At 40.3% G+C, this 23,516-nt stretch overlaps 1 protein-coding gene across 2 annotated transcripts in view; it reads right to left on the bottom strand.

Annotated features, from left to right (window-relative positions):
• tbl1x (transducin beta like 1 X-linked) overlaps nucleotides 1-23,516 on the bottom strand; it is a 72,559-nt gene that overhangs the window by 6,893 nt on the left and 42,150 nt on the right. For both annotated transcript variants that reach the window (XM_034186144.1, XM_034186146.1), the window contains exons 2-11: nucleotides 13,493-13,597; nucleotides 6,850-6,995; nucleotides 6,503-6,722; nucleotides 4,458-4,590; nucleotides 4,197-4,338; nucleotides 4,033-4,096; nucleotides 3,816-3,913; nucleotides 3,317-3,377; nucleotides 3,105-3,226; nucleotides 2,922-2,996 (exon numbers count right to left, since the gene is read on the bottom strand). In XM_034186144.1, coding sequence (XP_034042035.1) covers nucleotides 2,922-2,996; nucleotides 3,105-3,226; nucleotides 3,317-3,377; nucleotides 3,816-3,913; nucleotides 4,033-4,096; nucleotides 4,197-4,338; nucleotides 4,458-4,590; nucleotides 6,503-6,722; nucleotides 6,850-6,995; nucleotides 13,493-13,550 — 1,119 coding nt within the window. In that variant the 5' untranslated portion in view covers nucleotides 13,551-13,597. The remainder of the gene's footprint in view (nucleotides 1-2,921; nucleotides 2,997-3,104; nucleotides 3,227-3,316; nucleotides 3,378-3,815; nucleotides 3,914-4,032; nucleotides 4,097-4,196; nucleotides 4,339-4,457; nucleotides 4,591-6,502; nucleotides 6,723-6,849; nucleotides 6,996-13,492; nucleotides 13,598-23,516) is intronic.

Here is a 23,516-nt window from a genome sequence, read left to right as displayed (position 1 = left end):
CTTCATGCTTCCTGCTGCTGACCAACTTTATGGAGATGCAGATTTCATTTTCCAACAGGACTTGGCACTTGCACACACAGTGCCAAAGCTACCAGTACCTGGTTTAAGGACCATGGTATCCCTGTTCTTAATTGGCCAGCAAACTCGCCTGACCTTAACCCCATAGAAAATGTATGGGTTATTGTAAAGAGGAAGATGTGACACACCAGAACCAACAATGCAGAAGAGCTGAAGGCCACTATCAGAGCAACCTGGGCTCTCATACCACCTGAGTAGTGCCGCAGACTGATCAACTCCATGCCACGCCGCAGTGCTGCAGTAACTCAGGCAAAAGGATCCCTAACTATGTATTGAGTGCTGTACATGTTCATACTTTTCATGTTCATACTTTTCAGTTGGCCAACATTTCTAGAAATCCTTTTTTGTATTGGTTTTAAGTAATATTCTAATTTTCTGAGATAATGAATTTAGGATTTTCATTTCATTAGTTCATTAATATACAAGTTTAATTTTCTGGATGGAATTACTGAAATAAATCAACCTTTTCAAGATATTTTAATTATGTGACCAGCACGTGTATATGTACCAACATCCAAGAAGTCTGTTTCAATCAGGTTTGAAAATGAGCATGCAGTTAACATTTCTTATATGTAATTATAACCATCTCAGCAAACTATACACTCAACAAAGGTTAGAATTCAACACTTTTGTTTTCATTCCCATTTATCATTAATTGAAGTAACTAAAGTGCTCACTAATAAAATGTTTAACAAATTTCGAAACAAAACTGGGCAGAAATTAGCCTTTTGTCTGTTTCGAAGAAATCTTAGATGTTTCACTTCAATTTACAAAAACTGGGAAAATAAAAGCATTGCATTTGTACTTTAGTTGAGGGTGTATATGCTGAAGTCTTGTATTAAGTCTTGTATGAATCATTTTTGAATCATGGCCGTTTCAAATCATGGCCGTTGCTGTTTGTATGCAAATTAGCACCCTAAATTTCATAACATACAGTCTGAATGTACACATGGGGGGTCACTTTGTCATCAATAATTAACAAATATGTGCACCACACATCACTGAAATGTAATTTGTAACTGAAATGTAATTCTCTATTTGGTGTAAGTATCAAGTGTCTACCATAAACTGTTAATTACACTGGTCAACACAATTTTTCTTGCATGGAATTTTTCCAACAGATTTTGGGTCATTTCGGTCAGAATATGGTGTTGGTTTTTGCCAATCACATCATGTTTTTGAGATATGAAAATATATTTCTCGTCTCAAGCATTGAAGCAAACGCTGCAGTCTCGCACACCTCTTTGGCACCATAAATGATATTACGGCTCTTGTTCACACTTTGGTGACCCTGGTTTAAAACCTATGCTTTTGAAGCTACTTTTGTGCATGATTAGTGCTGTCAAACCCGTGAGTGAATGAGCAACGTTTGCGTAATCCGTCAACAGTGATGCCAGTAACGCGTTACTTAGTAGCGCATTACTCTTATCTGACCACTTTTTTTTTTTTTTACTAACGAGTAATCTAATGCGTTAATCTTTCCAAATCAGTAATCAGATTAAAGTTACTTCTCCAAGTCACTGTGCGTTACTATTATTTTTGCATTGTGGGTCGATAGCAGCATTAAACTTGGTCCGTGGGCAGGGGGTCGGAGTTCGACTGAACTGCCCACTTTAAGCGAGCTGTGAGCATTTCATCTGCGGGTTTTTGTAGCAGCTACGACTCATCCTCACCTCTTAAAGCGTGGTGACAACAGCACACCTGCACTGAGCTTTACAAAGACATTTTTATGCTTTTTTTTCTCCTTTATTTAGAATTCTGAGCTGAGCCGCTCCGTATCTGCTCGTTAAAAACAGCTGATCCTCCGCGACGCATCAACAACTAACACTATTTTCCACTCAAATGCACCTAAACTCTCTTTCTGAGGACCACATGATGTGAAACCACAATAAAATGTTCTTACCTGTAAATCTGGTCATGTTTTCTGCATAAATAAATGTTATCCATTCTTTGTGCTCAAACGCCAAAGCAGTGGCGAATCCAGATGGAATGGGGGTGTGGGGCAAGGATGCCCCCCCCCACAACACCCCTAGATTAAAGGTCCAGTTCTGAAGCCGTTTTTTACACTAATACTACTTAAAATAATAATAATTTCGACAAGTAAAATGTTTAGAGAGAATTTAAATGTTAGAAAAATGTTAGAAATAATTTAATAGTTACATTTATAAACAATGTAGGTTAGAAATTGCAAGTTTTACTGTTACAGTGCTGTCAACAGTTAAATATGAGGTCAAGAAAGAGGTCTTTATTTTACTTTTTATAAAACAAGTATTTATTTTCATTGAAGTCAAGAAAGGGTGACGATAAAGTGAGTTTTGGCAAAACAGGTATCACTGTCATGTTGAGGTGGCAGAGGGTTGTTGTCAGCAGCTGGGGAAAGTAACTAAAAAAGTAACTAGTAATCTAACTTAGTTACTTTTCCAATTGAGTAATCAGTAAAGTAACTAAGTTATTTTTTTCAAGGAGTAATCAGTAATTGGATTACTTTTTCAAAGTAACTGTGGCAACACTGTCCGTCAATATGGAACATGCAGATTGCAAAAAAAAAAAAAAAAAAAAAACATGATGCAATAGAGGAAATAGGAGCTCAGATTTGGATTCAGCACCACAAAATTGCCCTAAATCAGTTTCCATACTGACGCATGCAGGCGCAAGCATGATGAGTTATCAAGTTCTATACACCAGGTACACAGTGACTGGACTTAAAAACTAATGCCCTTCCTGACTTCCTGACACAGCTCTGCATTACATAGAGAATAGCCACTGCTGGTCTTGAGCCAGCAGCTTAGCATTTTGTAAGTAAGTGCATTGACCACACAGTCACCACCACAGACTCCTCTTACCTTTAAGGTCATGTCATCTGAGCAGGAGGCGAGCAGCATCCCTGACGGATCCCACTTAATGGCATTGACTTCATTCTGCAAAACAGAAATCTGATTAGCATGACTGAAGAGGAATTGCGAATGATAAGGTGGAAGGTCCAAAAAAAAAAAAAAAAAAAAGAAGCAGCAGGAAACACTGTTCACCGTGTGCCCCTGGAAGGTCTTGAGAGGCCGATCGCTGCCGAGGCGGCAGACGTGGATACACATGTCTGTGCTGCAGGAGGCAAAGGTGGTGTTGTTCTGCCAGTCCACATCCAGGGCCGGTGCTGTGGAATATTCAAACATTAATGGGCTGCCAATTTATCCACAACCTTCCTGACAGGTCTGGATACAAAAAAAAAATATACCGACTGTACCTGAGTGGAAGGGGAACTGCTGCTTGGCCTCACCCGTCTGTGCGTCCCAAATGATTGTCGTCTAGAAAATTTAATTTTGAAAGATGGTTGCACCATTTCTTTGCAAAATAGTGTCACATTAAATATATGTAATAAAAAACAAAAAGCAAACCTAAGAAGATTTGAAATTCAAACATGAATAAATAAAAATGAATGCGGGCAGATAGTGACCTCACATTACTTATCACATTGCTCGGTGATTATTCTAATTTTGGCACTGTGATAAATAAACAATCACTGGTAATAGAAAACAGCTAATCATCTAGTTGGTCAAAGTAACCAAGAATGTCAGAATGTTGAATTGCAAGTCATTACAGTGCCTATTTTTCTAGTCAGTGGCTGTATACAGACACTAGACTACTTAGTTTGTGCGTAGCAGGAAATAACATGCAAGATTTAAACATTACCTGGTGTTAAGAAAAAGTGGACATGAAGGAAAGAAGACTAGTTTATAAAATACCTTATCTACACCAGCACTGAGGATAGAGTTCCCCTTCTTGTTCCACTTCAGTGCAAATATGGGCCCTTTGTGCTGCCCCAAGGTGCTCGCCAGATTTCCTAATGGATAAGAACCAAATCCATTTCTTACATTAAAGAGGCTGCCTTATTCACCATAGCAACCACATAAAAGTAATAACTGAGGAAACGATACTCTCTTCCAGCAATAGAAGACATACCATCCTTTGTCCATATCCGGGCAAATCCATCATACGACCCCGTCGCCAGCAGAGTCCCGTCGCTCTGTCGGGCGCAGAGATAATAGAACTGTTACGTAACCATCAGCTAAAAATGCTGTTTGTCAAATGGAAAAACTAGACATGGACAGATGTTTGGAACCTACATTCCAGTCTAATGAGGTAACGTCTTTGTTGCTGGGGACGTCCTGACCACCTTCTCTGATGCAGTGGCGCAAAACCAGCTGGGTGGAGTTGGAGTTGTTGTTCTCATTTAGGTTCCAGATCCTGGCGGTGGAGTCTCCAGAACTGGACAAAACCAGCAGATCAGAGAGTGTCAAAGGCTTGTTGGACCATAAATTGCCAAATTAGCTTCTAATGAAAGCAAACGTGAACTGAGATGTCGTTCAGCAGAAACACACGCTCACCCTGAGGCCAGCAGGTCGCTGACGGGGTTCCAGGCACAGATGAACACTTCAGACTCGTGGCCTCGGAGAACTGTGGCTTTACTGGCGGGTATCTCCACGTCCACGTCCATCTCCATGGGCTCACTGTGGTTATCTGAGAACAAATTCCAAGGTGGCTGTTTTTACTATTGATCACTCAACAAAAAATGTTTGAAAAGGCCCAGGCAATGTTTGTATCTGAACAACACACTGCAAGCCAAAGATCTTAAAATGTAGGATAATATCAAACAGAAACTCGACTTGTGAATGATGTCATGTTCTCAAGGTGCACTGAAGGAGCCAACTGATAAAATACAAGATCTGCTGTACTTTAGAGGGCTTTACAGTGTCAAAGCAAGCGATCTCTATCACAGTGAAATGTTACTCACACCAAGCACTTGGATGTTGACACCCACAGTTTCATATTAAATTCCAGAGACAAACATCCCTTCCTTCCTGCTCCTGTTGTCTGGAGTTGCACCTGATCTACACCTCTCTGGTTTCACTTACAGAAGAACAGCTGAACAGCTGCTAATGATCTCACATTCCGTGAAAGCAGCACGGCAGTCAAGTGTCACACCTTCTCAGAACATTCTCCTGACAACAGGCTGAATTACAGGACCAAATGCCACTGATCCTGTTTATTTTCGCACCGACGCACCTTTATTCTGACTCCTTATGACAGCACAAAGCAAAATCACATCCTGTCCTATCACACATTTAGACATTTCACTGATGCCACATTTCCAAACGCTATGTTTACTTTCAGTCCGCTGCGTGTGTGATACATGTACAGAACCGACAGACACCACTTGAGTCAATGCTTCTTTTTCCTACTACTCTCAAGTCCTCGTTGCCGAGCTACGTCCTTCTGCGCATCAAATATGTAGGCGGCAGGTCCATTTTGAATGGACGTCAGAGCTGATATGCAAATGAATGGCCAATCAGATCCTCAGTAATCACACCATCATGTGCTGTCATTGTGAATATTAACAGCACAGCACACTCACTCATTGTAGGCAGGAGAAAAAATAAATAAAATAGAATAGCTGGGGCACAATGCAACACTGACTCAAACTGGTGCTCAAATAGCTGCTTCTTTATTTGACCCACATATTGATATATTACACAGCACTTTTTGTGCTCATAATCCTGGCTATACTCTTTTGCTCTTACTCCAAAAATCCTCAGTTTCTTTTTTTTTTTTTTAAGTTCTGTAAAAGTCTCTCTACAGATTCCCTGGCTGTTACTCAAATCTCTACTTACCCCTTCACCCACCCACACACACAAGATGAGACGGACACATGACGCATTACAAACGTAGTATGTGGAAATCCGGCCTGAGCAGCCCACATCACGGCCATGTGACTCACCATGGCAACAATGTGACAGAGTACAGTAACCCATATTTGTATCGGGCGGTTACGGACTGGATCATAGCAGTCGTTGTCATATGAGTGAAATAAATTCCGAACATCAAGTAGAGTTAAACACATCCAAATATTGCAGAGTTCCTGGTTGTGCCACAAACCAAGAGAAAGCTCAGGTCTCAAGTTCTGTTTACTACTATTTAGTGGAAATGTTTAAAGGAAGAGGTTGAAAAGTGCAACAAGGTCTGGTCTCCAAATCTGAAATTACCATTCTGTCACAGCAAATGGCTGTAGAAAGATTATACAATGATACAAGTTGTGATAACAGTGTATAAGTGTGCATATTAGCACATTACATTTTTGGGGGGGGTGGGTGCAAAACAGAGTTGAGAGAGGGCGTTAACGGTTACCGTTTTAGGCGGGGAAAACAAAGAACAACAACTCTGAAAAAGTTTGTCTTTAGCTTTAAAGTCATTCACTTAGTTTTATGTTCTAACTTTCATCGTAAATGCTACAGTAGAATCGAGCGCAAGGAAATCTTCAGTCTGCTATTTGGGACGACAGGGAGACGAGAGTCAGCAGATCTGCCTGGAGGGAGAATACCTAACCAGCAAATCTTCAACCCCACAGCAAAGCGATTTATTAAATTCTTCTTACTCATGTTGTGAGTGCCATTCTCCTCCCCGTTGACGGTGGCCTCGCCATTCTTTGGTGCACTGGCCTGGTTTCCAGACGCTGAAGGTGCCACGGTGCAGGCAGCCTGCTGCTGGGCTAACTTATCGCGGAAGGCCTGCTGCCGCATCTGCACTACATCTGGCATCACTGCGTCGATGAGCGACAGTGACTCAATAGGCCGACCATCGAAAACTGTGCCGTCCTGTCAGAGGAGGTGCAGAGGACAAAGCAGATCATGGGTACAACATAATGGTAGTGGGATTCGAACATTTTTCTCCAACACTTTATTTTATTCCAGTGTACAGATGACTGAAAAGCAGACTCCCCACCTCATTGATGCTGATTTCTGCCTCCACATACTGAAGGCCTTTCTGCAAGATGGAGATGAGGGCTGCAGGGGGCACTAGCGTTCCATTGATGTTGGACTGGCTGATGTGGCTTTCAATGCCAAAGGTGAATGCTGAGTGGGAGAAACCTAAAAACAAATACACCATTCCCCATTCAGTAACAGAGTGCCAAGCCTCAGATGCACACCAACACCAACATCTAGAGTGTTTCAAACAATGCTCCCAGTAACTGAATAAAAAAAAAAAAAGACATATCATTCCAAACAAGACATTTGAGGGTAAAACAAGGTATGCCCATGTCAACATGACGTCTCATAGCTACAGCAGCTTGTATACTGCCAGCTTCTTTCAAAGGCTGTGTGAAACTGTAACAAAATACAGCAGAGAGGGTTTCAATAATTCATCTGAGTCCTGACGAAGGGATTGGTGCGAATAATATGAAATACCAAGGAGATACTCGAAGAACCCACAGCGTATTCATATCAGAGAGATCGCTAATATTATTACTAACAGCATTTCATGATACTGACAAAAATTGTTTAAAAAATACAATAGATTTTTTAAGAAGAAAAATAACAGACACAAAATTACTTTTTTTTTGTGCCCAGCAATGATTCTATCAATTTTTAGTAGGTTCATATTTTGATGGGTCTATTATTATAAGCTACACTTTGTTTTAATTCTCCACTGTGAAGAGTCTGCCTTTACTGTCTTAAATTGTGTGATTTTTGCAACTGTTTGACACATTGTGCTTCAAATGTTACATCAAATAATAGCTTGCATCTTTAGTGATATGCCGCCAAATGTTTGAAATTTTCCCCACTTTATCTACTGTGTTACATCACACAAAACATCTAACTACCAAGTTTTGTAAATCACAATGATTTTCCTCAGCCATGGAAATGCCAAGTTACATATCCTATAAAATACAGTGGACTGGACTGATGGAGACAATTGCCTACTTTTTTTTTTTAACATTAACATGATAAATTCAAACATTAACTGCTATCTTCTCGTAAATCGCTAAATTAAAAAGGGCATACAACAAGGAGAAACTTTCAAATCTGGTAAAATCAATGCACCAGATCCATCCAAAATGCGACCTTGTTATGCCTATGTAATATCCCATAGACATGTCTGCCACCTGCTGGATGGTTAGTAGATACAGAATTGATTATGATTAGGAGCAGGTGTGATTGTCAGTGAGAGACACTTTATGCACAGAAATGAGACACAGAGAGAGAAGGAGAGAGAGAGAGAGACAGAGATGATTGACTATAGATCTAATTAACAGTGGTAACGTTCTGAAATTCCAATAACACGATCGGACGTCCACACAACCCAGCGGGAAGGATTATGACTGTAGCAAAAGCAGGCTTCTTCCTTTTTGTGTTTGAAAGATATGTGCGGTTTTGCAGTTACACGCAGCTTGAAAAGAGCTTGTTTGTCAGTTTCTTTAATTTCCAAAAGTCCAAACTCACCACTGCTTACCAGTCCAGTTTCCTTCAGCACTAACATCAACACAAAAACCAAAAATGATAATCATTATGTTGGATCACTTTGAAAACCACCACATTGGTTAAAGATGGGCCTGAAGCAGATAACTTTAGGCTACATCTTGTTTTATATGAGTAATACTGTGGTTACTTGACTTTGATCAGATGAGATGTTGATTTCAAGGAAAAAATTTTTTTGTCATTAAGCAGCATCAGTCTTCAGATCCTGAAACAATTTGATTCAACCCACTGTGCAAAGTCAAGTTAACAACAGCAGAGCAGCATAAAACTGTAAAAAATAAATAAAAATACAAACTGAATTCACCCACCCAGACAACGCCCCCCACCCCGCCCCCCAATTGCTCCAGTTCATAAACCACAGCTTGAGACAGATGCAAATGACACACTTTCCTGTCTATACCCTGAAATACACAGACACACACTATCAACTTTGAATTGAGCTTCTGTGGTCAGATGGTACCAGGTCAACAGTGACACCACTTCCTGTGTGAACTTACAGAAATCCTTTTTTCTTTCATTTTATTTTACGGCCTCCAACACCGGTCCCGTCCCCAGTAACGCTCACCAAACCACAGCTGATCTGCCTGGGCTGTGATGAGGGTTACTAACGACTAGTATGTATGACCGCTCCACTGAATGCCATGTGATGCGTACGGCAGTGTAGCGTCATTTATTCTACATTTGTTGCAACTAAAAACACAACATGCCAAAACAAAAAAACATCTCATCTGCTGTTGATCTAAATAGTAGGCATATTAGCGCAGCAGCTAAGAGAATATTTAGAGCAAAATCCTGCAAATGGTGATACAAGCATCAAAATACTCCTTAGACATTACTCTGTTGAAAAAACCAACTAGCCACTTGAATTTTCAATAGGTGGCCAGGTAGGGGTCAATTGAAGAATTACACAGGGGTCAAAATTAAAAATGCTCCAGTCAAATTGAAAACTACACTACATTATTTGTCTGATCATAACGATTCCAAAAAGGTATAGTTTGGACAGTGGTCAGTTTCAGTTTGTACAGGGGTCATTGTACATTTGCAGGATTGTTTCAGTTATTTGCTGCACTACAACCCCTGGCAAAAATTATGGAATCACCGGCCTCGGAGGATGTTCATTCAGTTGTTTAATTTTGTAGAAAAAAGCAGATCACAGACATGACACAAAACTAAAGTCATTTCAAATGGCAACTTTCTGGCTTTAAGAAACACTATAAGAAATCAAGAAAAAAGATTGTGGCAGTCAGTAATGGTTACTTTTTTAGACCAAGCAGAGGAAAAAAATATGGAATCACTCAATTCTGAGGAAAAAATTATGGAATCACCCTGTAAATTTTCATCCCCAAAACTAACACCTGTATCATATCAGATCTGCTCGTTAGTCTGCATCTAAAAAGGAGTGAACACACCTTGGAGAGCTGTTGCACCAAGTGGACTGACATGAATCATGGCTCCAACACAAGATATGTCAATTGAAACAAAAGAGAGGATTTTCAAACTCTTAAAAGACAGTAAATCATCATGCAATGTTGCAAAAGATGTTGGTTGTTCACAGTCAGCTGTGTCTAAACTCTGGACCAAATACAAACAACATGAGAAGGTTGTTAAAGGCAAACATACTGGTAGACCAAGGAAGACATCAAAGCGTCAAGACAGAAAACTTAAATATGTCTCAAAAATCGAAAAATGCACAACAAAACAAATGAGGAACGAATGGGAGGAAACTGGAGTCAATGTCTGTGACCGAACTGTAAGAAACCGCCTAATGGAAATGGGATTTACATACAGAAAAGCTAAACGAAAGCCATCATTAACACCTAAACAGGAAAAAAAACAAGGTTACAATGGGCTAAGGAAAAGCAATCGTGGACTGTGGATGACTGGATGAAAGTCATATTCAGTGATGAATCTCGAATCTGCATTGGGCAAGGTGATGATGCTGGAACTTTTGTTTGGTGCCGTTCCAATGAGATTTATAAAGATGACTGCCTGAAGAGAACATGTAAATTTCCACAGTCATTGATGATATGGGGCTGCATGTCAGGTAAAGGCACTGGGGAGATGGCTGTCATTACATCATCAATAAATGCACAAGTTTACATTGATATTTTGGACAATTGAAAGGATGTTTGGGGATGATGAAATCATTTTTCAAGATGATAATGCATCTTGCCATAGAGCAAAAACTGCGAAAACATTCCTTGCAAAAAGACACGTAGGGTCAATGTCATGGCACAGGGTCAATGTCAACGAGCAGATCTGATTTGATGCAGGTGTTAGTTTTGAGGATGAAACTTTACAGGGTGATTCCATAATTTTTTCCTCAGAATTGAGTGATTCCATATTTTTTCCTCTGCTTGGTCTAAAAAAGTAACCATTACTGACTGCCACAATCTTTTTTCTTGATTTCTTATAGTGTTTCTTAAAGCCAGAAAGTTGCCATTTGAAATGACTTTAGTTTTGTGTCATGTCTGTGATCTGCTTTTTTTCTACAAAATTAAACAACTGAATGAACATCCTCCGAGGCCGGTGATTCCATAATTTTTGCCAGGGGTTGTATATCTGGCCTGTGGATGGGAAGATGTGATCTGATTTTGGTTGGAATTAGTCAACAATCCCATTTCAGAGGTTAAGGTCGAATTTCCAGCCCCTCGCTAATATATAAAAAAACTGCAGGTTTTAGAGAAATGATTGTAAATGAATTTGCCTGTTTAAAAGCCTGTAACATTTTCTCTATGTCTGATACTTGTGGATGTGTCTGCACTGTACTCTGAAGACTTCTGATCTAGTTACCCTTGTGGCTGACCTCAAATCATCAGTGAGTTTGTTCCAGACACCAGGAACAAAGAGGTGAGATGACCTGAGAGCCTGATTGGACCATAATTGGTGAGCAGATGGTCAAAGTGTTAAGGCAAACTGAATATTTTTTATAATTGTGTGTGGGCTTTTTTCTGTGCAAGTGTTAGGACTAGAGCTGCTGCATTTGGAGGGTTTGGAGCCTTGTAAAAGTGTTAGTCATCCGAGCAAAGACAACAACAGAGAAAGCCAATCTGTTTGGAATGAAGTCGTCAATCTTCTGCCAGTCAGTCAGTCCAGGGGCGTAGGTTTGCATATGGACCATAGGGACAAGTCACAACCAATATTTTGGGATGGCAAAATAGTCCCTACCAATATTTAGCATTTTTGTTTATATAACAAAATCATTCACTATTTTTTTGCGAACTCGATACTATAATTTTAGTCGTCATGTTTTGTGTTTTCGACGTGCCAGAGTGACAGGGTTACCCATGTTGCAATTTCATTAGCTCACGTTCTTCTCACATGGACGTAAACAAAGTGCATCTCGTGGCAGGCAGTGCTTCATTTGTAAAGTGGGAGGTCCCGGAGCAGAGAGGATGGGTGGCTCCGGTGCAGTGTTGCCAAATGTACGATAATTATCGTATTTGTACGATAGTTGTGCCCTCTCTACGATGTATGATCAATAATGGGAAAAAATCCAATATGTACGATAATTTCAGTTGGTTGGCCAAACACACATCTCTCTGACACCCAAGAATCATTTTGCAGGCGTTGCACTCAGTCGGCATCAAAGACACACCACACACAGGGCTGCTGCTGCCTTTCGGCGACCGTCATTTGAAAGCCCGCCCCCTCTCATACAGAGTAATGAGTTCCATCCAATCTCTGCCGTGACAGGAAGATTCCCCAACCATCTTTTTTTTTTTGAAACTTTATTTCAACAAATGCAATAACAAACGAACAAAACACAAGAGCAAAGAGATATACAAGAAAAATAAAAAAAAAGTTCCAAGTTCCTAATGGAGGTGTCAACATTTTTTCTGTGTTCAACAAAATCTGCACAAGTGGCCATGGCATCGGATGACGACAGCGACCTCGAGGTTGAATTCGACTCTTTCTAGTCTGGTAATTAACACGTTTGTGTCCCTTCACAGAAAAAAAAATGTTTCTAGTCTGGTAGTGCATTTGCGTTGTTTTTGTGCCATAGTTTCCCCATTACTATAATTACTGTTTAAAAATGTGACATAAAATTCTTTGTAAATTAAAAAAAAAAAAAAACGCTAAAATAGCTACGTTGTATGCGTTTTGTTTGTGTACGATAATTTCTCCCAAAATACGATCATTTTGAGGTTTTGGTACGATAGTTTCATATTTCATATCTGGCAACACTGCTCCGGTGCAGAAAAACAAGAAGGGCGGGGTGGAGGGCTTGCGAACAATGCTGTGCGCCACACTTACAATAAACTGCACACCCACACAAACACGCACACACACCTTCACAAATGACACTAACATCCTGCCTTTTCCTCAAAAATTACTACATTTATGTTTGCTGTCTGTCTCTGTACTTTTCTGTCACTTTTGCGCTCTTTTTCATACTTTCCCTTGTTTCAAAAGTCACCGAACGCACTGTTGGAAAGAACGGGTTCTTGGCTTGCTGTCAAATTTTTCAGAGTGAGGGCTTATATGAGAACTTACGGTAATGAGAATCAGCGGTGCACTAGGTTTTTTTTTGTTTTTTTTTCTTTTCAGTGGCGCACTAGTGTGAAACTTCCGTGTTTTTCCTTTGCGTTATGACATCACAGGCTTACGTTTACCGTAATACACCATATATATCATTGGAAATCTTTTTTTTTTTTTTTTTTTGGCAAATTAGGTTGCCAGATACCTACAACTGCATTATTGATGAAGAGAATAGATTATACATCTTGGTTGCAAAAACTTTTTTTTTTTTTTTTGTTAGCTCCACAAGTATTTTTTTGTTGTCTTGTTCTCTCAGGTGTAGGCCTATAGAATAGATTAGTGATTTTGGGTGCAATTTTGTTATTTAAGCTATTTGTTTGTTTGCCTACACACTTAATAATGTAAATAAAGTGTTAAATTATTCAGCATTATGTCGTCATATGTTATGTATTATGCTGTACTTGTGCGTCTAATGGTATGAGTGGGTTAGGGGGTGGTGGTGGTGGGCAGGGGGGGGTATTGTCCCTACCAAAGCTGAGACCAAACCTACGCCCTTGAGTCAGTCACTGCATTCCAGTGATAATGGCCAGGTGTGAATACATTTGTGTATCTCAGGACAAACAAACCCGATTCCTGAAGATATCTGTAGACCAAGAAGTTCACTTCGTCGCTGGTAATACTCATCTTAGTCCAACAAAAGGGAAGAGGTATGTTGGAAGGCTCCGCTCACTCTGGAAACAGATTCACAAGCACAACATTAATTTTATAATTCAGTTCTCTGATCTCATGTATGACACTTTTACACAAACATTTATATTATCGCCATGGCACTGATTTGAAAAGGCCACTGTAACAAATGGCAACATTTTCATGTTTTTAATCAAATTACACATATGCTGCATTAATCTGCCACAGTATTTGGCTATTGTTGTTTGGATCCGTTTTGGTCAGCCAAGGACAAAGTGACTTGATTTCAAGTAAAACTGCTTAAAAGTAAAAAGTAACATGCTGAGGTCAAACTATATGCTCAACGCTTACAGAGTATGATATTTAGAATGCCTATTTTAAGAACAGATTAAAGACACTATTAAATCATGCATCACTTTCTATTGGTCACATGACCTTTAACCTTGGGTGACCCTGAAAGGACAAACTCAAGGTCATAACTGTTTAACTCAAACCGTTTGGAGCTAATACGGGTTAAAGATGGAGGAAAGGTTGTGTGTTGGTCAACATAAAGCGGATCAAGTTTGGACAGTATTAATCAAATGCCAAGCTCACAAGTAACGATGTGTTATGGGAACAATGAATCGCACAGAAATTGTTTGCATCAGTCGCTGTCAAACAAGGAAGACACAGGTGTTTCACTCGCCAAGTGCTCATTTTCGTTTACACGGACACACGCACATACGGCCAGCCTGACTTCTATTAGCATGCACCTGCTCTTATCTCGCGCCTGCTCGGTGTGCAGTTCCATCCTTTGACGCTCAGTGACTGGGACACTTAACCTGTGAATACATGTCTAGTAGTGAGAAGGTATTTGTAGCCTTATTTCTCAGCTTTAATAGGATCATCCATATCCATTTGGCTTCCCCACAGAGCTAAATGGTTTGACCCAGCCAAACAGAGCTGGAAAAAGTCAGGACATTAATGCTGAGGCTTATTATTCATACAATAAGTGTTTAGCTGAGCTAGAGTCAATGTATCAATTAAGAGAATTTCAAAACCAAAGGAAAATGATGGAACACACACACACACGCACACAAAGATTTACTTTTTCTCCAAATTTTTATTCACATATTGTACTGAATTTTAAGACAACCCTGTGGTGATGCCGAGGAATCAGGAACAAACAAACGCAAAAATAATTTTCTGAAGAGTGAACTTTTTTAAAAAAAAAAATCATGGTATTAAAGTACATTTTATAGTCAGTCCGTCATTTTTTTCAACAACATCCTGACACAGCCTTTCTAACAGCATTTTAAAAAAAGGTATTTTTGGGCTTACCATCTTCTTATATTACACTCTGTCACACTGTATTGTCTAGATGCTTGAATGTTGCTTGATGACCCTACTGCATTTAAGACCAAGACCAGCATTTTCATGAAAAAAAAAAAAAGAAGAAGAAGAAAAAAGATGCAGCACATGGGTTTTGTTTTTGACAACAAAACAATAAACCACTAGCCACAGCATTGGGCCATACACATTTAAGGGTACTCGGCACCACCGACTGCTGTGGATGTATTGACATGTAAAAAGATAGACCCTACATACACGGTGACCCAATTCTTTTAAATGCATTGGGGGGGGGGGTAAATCATTCATATTTGGAATAATATGGTAACTGTGTCCATCTAACAGCGACACAAATTCTACAACAATAATCAGCACTTCCATAAAGTACCTCATGCATTCACATGAGACTGACACAAATTAAAACATAGCTTTTGTGTACACACAATGAAATTAAACAAACAGCATTTTGAGTAAAAACATTAATAAATACATCTATAGAATGGGCTTTCAGGCAGGTCACTGAAATTACATGAAAAACTTAAAAAGGCATGAGTACATATCACAGCTATTTCCCCTTCTCCCTACTTGGGATAATGGGGCATTTGGATGAATACATTAATAGCTGGGACAGCATCAGGTATGAAGAGTGCATAGTTGTCCAACTTTCATTACAAACACATTCAAAGCCCACTCAAGTTTCCCTTCGGTAGCATAGCAACAAGACATCGGGCAAAACAGACAGAGAATGGTGTTGTCCCAATTACCAGTGGGCAAACTGCCAGAGGGGTTGAACATGTTACTCAACATGAATAATTCACTCCTTCACCTTGGGATATTCTTTCAAATGAACTCTGCCTTCACTGCACCACAGCACACATGCTAATGTCCTGGATTATTACCACCACTGAAGTTTTGACACTAAATTAAAAAAAAGTCAAAGATGTGGTATTACGTCCGAAATGAAATAAAATTTCTTATGACACAATTAACTCATTTCCTGCAGCCACAGCAACAAAAACATTCTGCAGTTTCACCTGAACAAATATTATGAACAAAAACGATTAGTTCCACATTGTTGGATGTCACTGAGGCAACATCAAACAAATAAACTGTACTTTTGACTTCCTTCTACAATTAAACTAAATACACAGAGGTATTCCAGGATTGCTCCTTCAAGACATGCAGGCTATGCAGTGATGTGCGGTCAGGTGAGGTCATCATGGAAAGAGAAAAATGTAGCTAAAATAATAATAATAAAAAAAAATTAAATGGTTATATTTATCCAGTGATTTGTACTACAAAGTTATTTTCCTTTTAACTTTAGATTATTTTTTATTCAAAATTGCTGAATTTTCACATTTGCCATTCAAATACTGAGAAGAGATGTGCGGTGAGGCAGCAGCCAGCTGTGCCTCACCGTGGATTGCGCAATCACTGGGTTAACTGCTGCCATGCTATGCAGTGAGACCGTCTCACTGTATGTCGCCATTAAAATGGTCAAACACTTTGGTTATATGAACTTAAATTCCCTTTAGCTGATGTACATAATGTACAATGTTTTTTGTCAACACCTGTATGTGTGTGTAACGTGTTTCGTGTGCTGAGCGATCATAAAACGGCTGCAAAAAGACACCAAGTGAGGCACGCAGTTCTCCTGCTTCATGTTACGAGGCACTAGTGATCTCAGGGATTCTTCTTGCAGTATCTCCTCAGCTGCAGAATAAGTGACAGCAAGCTACAATTTACAGTTAGCAAGTTAAGTGCCACGGTCCATTTATTTTACTTTCAGAATGGAGGATTACATATCCAAAGTGAAACAATTTTTTAAATTGGTCTTTCAATCGAAGCAGGAGGTCATAATTAAAGGAAGGGATGCAGCACAGAAGACCTGCTCTTTTCAAATGGAGTGAGGCACAGGTAAAGGTTGGCTGTGTGGACATCCAACAAGAAATGTCTTTTCTGCTGCCTTTTTTTTCCACCTTGCGACTGTCTGGAGTCAGATGAAATATTGTGACCTGAAGAATTTTCTCATCAAAGACAAGCGGTCGACCACTCACATTCAAAGCCAGAAAGGACGACTTTCTTCCTGGCAGTGATCTCCACTGAGACAGAGACTTTTAAAACTGAAGGAAGATAAGGAAAGTCATTGATGCTTTTGTTCAGAAGAAGCGGCACATGTGGACTTCATTTATAAGTAAAGGTAAGACCATAATAACGCTTTTTAAATTAAATGTGCTTTTTTTATGTGCTACAGTTTGTATGTGTAAACAATGCTGATATGAGGTTTTACACATAACCCGTTAACTGCTGCCAATCAAATGGTGAATAAGCTACTCTGTAAGGGTTCTTATGTTTCTAAATCTGATTGTGATGAAATCCTCACCAGCCATCAACCTCACTGTGTAGTACTTTTTGTCAAAAGTACTACACATGAAAAGCTGATTTAATCATTGCTCAAATATTCTGAACTAAGTAAAAAGAAGCACAAATCACTCTCTCATATCACTTATGCTTCTGAGTTTGTCAAAGAACAAGATAAAGAGGAATACACAGTAATAAGAATGGCTGTATAGTGGAACATAACATTTAAAAAACCATGACACGTAACGAAGTTGCCTGTGTCTGTACTGTAGGATGAAAAAGGTTTACCATGTACACTAGCTGAGATAGCACCAGCTGTGACATTACTGCCATGTTTTCCTGTATGAAATCCAACATGAAGATGCCTTCCTGCAGAGGACTCCAGCAAATGGACCAAGCCAAGGAAATGAAGGAGATGGCCATGAAACACCTGGTAGCAGCAGATGGAAGCTCCCAAACTTGACCTGACCAGCACACAAGTATTTTTTTCCCTCAATTGACACCAAAGACCACCCACAACAAATAACACAATTACTGTGTGACGCAAGATGACATATTGTTCTTGATTATGTTTCCAATTCCTATGCTTCAGAAACGAAGTACAGCAAAAAAAAGAAACATGCAACGTAAACTTGCTCTGCACTAACTCATGGCACCCTGGCCAAATGCTGATAAAACTTACCACTGAAAAGAGGAACTCACAAAGTACAGTTCAGTGATTTTGACTTTGAACTTTTGACCCAAAAATCAAAAGGCCTCTTGGGGCCACCATACTAAACACATATACCAAGCTCAGTGGCACTCAGGCAATTAGAAAATAAGTTATCGCGCTCACAAGATTTGTTATTGTTCAATCACTGACTTGGACCACAAAGTCAACAGGGTTCTTGACGTCACACACACACACACAAAATGTTTGGTGACAATCTGCAGTGAAAAAAACAAGTTATTGCGCTAACAAATACTTTACAAATTACACACACAAGCCTATTGATTTTTGGAGCCACTAAGGGCCCCTTCACACACAGTGCGAATAAAGTACAACTCAAGGCGACTAATGGCGAAACAGCTCATATGATCGAACCACAAAACATTGCGCCGACAGGCAGACATGCAAGATGCCGGTGTGACGGTTCAGGCATGCGGGAACACAGTGCCAGCAGCGGCACGACGTGGTTACATATATTGTACAGCTGCTGTGAAGAAAAAATAAAGAAAGAAAGCTATTCACAGCACCTGCATGATATAGTTATGCCACCCACGGGACTCAAACCCCCCCCTTACAAAAGCTCAGACTGCTAGTCAGAAACTTTACCAGAGCTACGATCGCTGTCTTGTGAACGCTGCGGGAAACTGCCAGATATGAAGAAGGAGACGGACATATTTAAAATGAAGTAAACCCACACACCATATAAAACCACCACATTTATCAAGCGGGTAATACAAATATGATCCATCTGTTCCTCTGTAGATGACCCATGGTCACAGACATACAGTCATGAAATGACATGAATGAGAAGCAGTTCGCTCTTCTCATGTCCATATCTGCTGGTCCAGTGCATCCAGCCGGCCCGCGCATGTTCTACCCAACACATGTCATGTGGACGGTGCGCCGCAGCACAGACAACGTGTCATGTGGAACAGAGCTCACGTGGGTGACATGACAGTCAGATCGCCCGCTGCATGTTATGATCTGATGGTCCGTTTCAACCTGGGGGCAGCCTGTCAATGTGCACGCGCTCACTCGCTGCAGCCCGTCCCAACAGCGATACAGATTTTGTTTTATGTCCATGTGATGACAGCAAGCAGACACACGCGCGTCACAGTGAGCAGTTGTTAGTCCACGTCCATCCAAACACAGCACGCGTAGTTCAGCTGGGATGTCCAGATCGACAGATCTCTACAGCTGCTTCTGTCAGCGCCGATGCCTCCTGTCAGTTCAGCGCACACACCAAAGCCACACTCGTGTGGCACTTACACAAATTTCACTGCCAGCACGACAGTGACTGTCTGCTAACTGTTGTCGTGTTAACAGTGCGAATGGCCACACGTTTTCTAAGTGCAAGCGGTGTTAAATGCTCATGCGTGTCAGCTGGAATTTGGCTGATACATGCCACGAGAGGGTTCAATGGGCTCTCACAGCGCACACTCTGTCTTTCAGCCGCTGGTGTGCACAAACAGTTGTAGCAACAGGTGTACAAGGCATTGGAAGCAGGTACAATTTTACGTGTTTTGCACACGATTCCTGCTTCATGCGCACTTTATGTTCAAATCGACCAAATTTGCACTATGTGTGAAGGGGCCCTAATGAACATACCAAGTTTGGTGACAGTCGGGCCAGTACAACTGAAACTCACTCGCTCACAAGTGAACTGTCACACGACTAAGATTTCTGGACATAAATAAATATAAACAAAATCTGTAGTTTTTGTCAAAAGCATTTCCTTTCAGGCAGCACGGGTGGTTTTATTGTATTATTATCATATTTTAAAGCCTCCCGTGGACAAATTTGGTAAATTAGCATTTCATGACAAGCACTAAATACAGTGTATCTGGTACTTGCACATAACGGTCCATTGCAGCTCCAATGTTACATGTTATGTCCACATCAAATAAATAAGTAAATAAATAAGTATCAATATATTATTTAAAGTCCTTTACAAATGCAGTGCTAAAAGTGGGCCATGGGAAAAAAAACTCAAATTTTTTGGGAAGGGCCAAAGACCCAAAGCCCCTAGTGGGGGGGAGTTCTCCCCCAGAAAAATTTGAGATCTCAGATGCATTCTGGTTCATTTTCTGGTCTATTTACCCACCAAAAAAAATTCCAAAAATTTTTATTTTTTTGTTGGGTCAGGTCAGTTTTTCCACCCCAGTCTTTTCACACAACTTGTATTGTGCTACCAGCCTTTAATCCAAAAAACATACACTGTGGTTCAGTAAGCTACACTACAATTCAAAGAACTCAAAAATAATAATGATTCTCAGTATCAATTCAAATGGAACAATAGGAGTATTTATGGCACATTATTGCATCAACTTGCATCAACTTGTTCAATCTTCACTCACTTATGAGTTTTCCTAGTTTTGGCAGGAGCTGTGGGGTTATCAATAATCTCCGTTTTCAAAGTCTTCAAATTCTAAAATAGCATGAAAAGTAATGTGTACATGTAGTAATGGTAGATCATTGGCTCAGCAAATGTTTGAATGTTTCTGATGTGTGACAAGAAATATATTTCTTAACAAACAAAACAAATATGAAACAACAGTTATTTTCTTGATTACTTGATAGTTTAAAAAAAATATATATATCTGTTATTTAAACTTGAGACTTTTCTTGTAGTTACGGCAGTAGCAAAAACTCTGTAGTTTTATTTGGTAAAAATAGTTTGAACACTCAGCTTGACAGTGACTGTTTCAACACCCTGCAGCTAAAAGCTAATTTAGATGATAAACTTCAGCAGAGCACTAACATCACTTATTTTCACTCACCTCAGACAAATTTTTGTCCGTTGCTCAAACTCATTGATCTTGTGGTTTTGACTTACAGACAGACTTAAACTCTCGTCTGAATTCTAACTGCATTCACATTTTTAGCAACTGGGAGCTTCACCCGTTAGCTTCACTTAATGCAAGATTACGGGAGGAAAAACGCAGCTCATAACTTTTAATGTCCACAACAAAGTAAACCATTAGGAAAACCACCGTATAGTCCCCAAAAATATGACTTAATATACGAGGTCTGTTAGAAAAGTATCCAACCTTTTTATTTTTTTCAAAAACCCGATGGATTTGAATCACGTGTGCTTGCATGAGCAAACCTTGAACCTTCGTGCGCATGCGTGAGTTTTTTCACGCCTGTCGATTGCATCATTTGTTTGTCAGCAGCCTTTGTGTGAGGATGGGTGGAGTCTCTCGTCGTTTTTTCTTTGCAAGGAAAATGGCAGAACAACTGGAGCAGCGCGACTGCATCAAATTCTGCCAGAAACTGGGCGACAGCCAGGTGGAAACCATTCGGATTATTCAGACGGCTTTCGGTGACGATCCTATGGACATCACACAGATTAAGGAGTGGTACAACCGGTTTAAAGATGTCTGCACAACGGTGGAGAGCGCGCCGCGCTCCGGTCGGCCATCAACATGCTGAAATGACCAGATCATTTCCAAAGTGAACACTGTGGTGATGTGGGACCATCTTGTGACTATCCGAGAAATTGCGGAAGAGGTGGACATCAGCACTTTTTCGGTACATTCCACTGCGACAGAAGATTTGGCCATGAAAAGGAGTAGTGGCGAATTTCATGCTGCTGCTGACGGAGCAAAAGCGCCACCGTGTTGAATTCTCACAGGACATGCTAGACTCTGAAAAATGATGCCCACCTCTTCCACCATTCGGAAGATTCAGACGTCTTTCGGTGGCTTTTCAGTCGTGTGACTATTCGAGAAATTGTGGAAGAGGTGGGCATGTCACAACATGTCCTGTGAGACTTCAACACGGTGGCGCTTTTGCTCCGGCATCAGCTTTGTCCTGAAGCTATCGGCATGAATTTCGCTGCAACTCTTTTCATGGCCCAATTTTCTGTCACAGTGGAATGTGCCGAAAAAGTGCTGATGTCCACCTCTTCCGCAATTTCTCGGATAGTCACACGACGGTCCCACATCACCACAGCGTTCACTTTGGAAATCATCTGGTCATTTCAGCATGTTGATGGCCGACCGGAGCGCGGCGCGCTCTCCACCGTTGTGCAGACGTCTTTAAACCGGTTGTACCACTCCTTAATCTGTGTGCTGCCCATAGGATCGTCACCAAAAGCCGTCTGAATAATCCGAATGGTTTCCACCTGGCTGTCGCCCAGTTTCTGGCAAAATGTGATGCAGTCGCACTGCTCCAGTCGTTCCGCCATTTTCCTTGCAAAGAAAAAGCGACGAGAGACTACACCCATCCTCACACAAAGGCTGCTTACAAGCAAATGACGCAATCGACAGGCGTGAAAAAAACTCATGCATGCGCATGAAGGTTCAAGGTTGGCTCATGCAAGCACACGTGATTCAAATCCATCAGGTTTTTGAAAAAAAATAAAAAGGTCGGATACTTTTCTAACAGACCTCGTACTTTCACAACCAAAATAAAAATAACCCTTCTTTGGAAATTACTGGCGGCTTGCAAACCAACACTGTGAATTACTGCCACCAACTGTTTGGGCATGGAACTGAAATGAACTGAATGAATAGATTCTGGCGTATGTTGTCAAAAATAACTGGGAAATATTCACCACGTGAGTAAAAACCCAGATTTCTGGAAAACTTTCATCACTGCAAATGAAACATTTTACTTTCTCAGAATAGATACATGCACTCTATTTTCACGAAAAAAAAACACTTATGAGCACAACACTGCTGAGGAAAAACAAAAACCTTAATGGAGCAGTGTCTGTGACCCCTGCGGTGGTCAGCAGGTTCACTCTGCAAGTTTAATGGAATTACACCACAATTCCAGCTCTTTACCCATCATCTGAGTGCAACACCGCCTGTAGCTGTGGTCGGATCTGTTTCACGTTTGACCAATTCAATGGCACAGCAGCACAGAGCATTAGGTAAGTCTCATCGTCTGCAATAAATAAGAGCCCATCTATGTGGATCCAGTTTTAAACCAGGTGAATGGTCTAAACAGGCTCAAAAGGTATGGCTATCAATATATGGATTATATGCGAATTAAACATTTATTTTTTAATCTGAAGCAGAAGCCATAAAATGTGATGAATAACCCAGGCCATATATATATATATATATATATATATATATATATATATATATATTTCTCAGGTACTGCAATAACTAACTTGTTTAAAAATATAATAATAAAAAAACTGGACTGGAAAAATGAACAACTTCACTTCTGAATGAGAAGTAAAGACGACATGGTGCGCGCTCACATAACACACATACAGCAAGGGACAACAGACACAGCGCATCACGTGGAAGCGTACAGATTTTCTACACTGAAATTATTGCCGGGAATATCCCCCACCCCCACCCTGCCGTATCATTAGCATGTTAATCCCCCAGCCATGAAATAATGATAAAGAATTAATGTCCCCATCACCGTGTTGCTCCCCTTATTAACACATTATTCTTCTCTGCCCTTCTTTCCCAGTGTTATAATGCAGAAGATTAATGACTTAACGCTGCCAAAATTAATGCAGGTCTGGACAGATTACCACCTTAACATCTGATCATTAACACACTAATTTTCCCAGCTGCTATAAGGAAAAATAA

This window comes from Thalassophryne amazonica, chromosome 14, assembly GCF_902500255.1.
Source record: "Thalassophryne amazonica chromosome 14, fThaAma1.1, whole genome shotgun sequence".
NCBI lineage: Eukaryota > Metazoa > Chordata > Actinopteri > Batrachoidiformes > Batrachoididae > Thalassophryne > Thalassophryne amazonica.
This window is presented reverse-complemented; position numbering and strand designations above follow the sequence as displayed.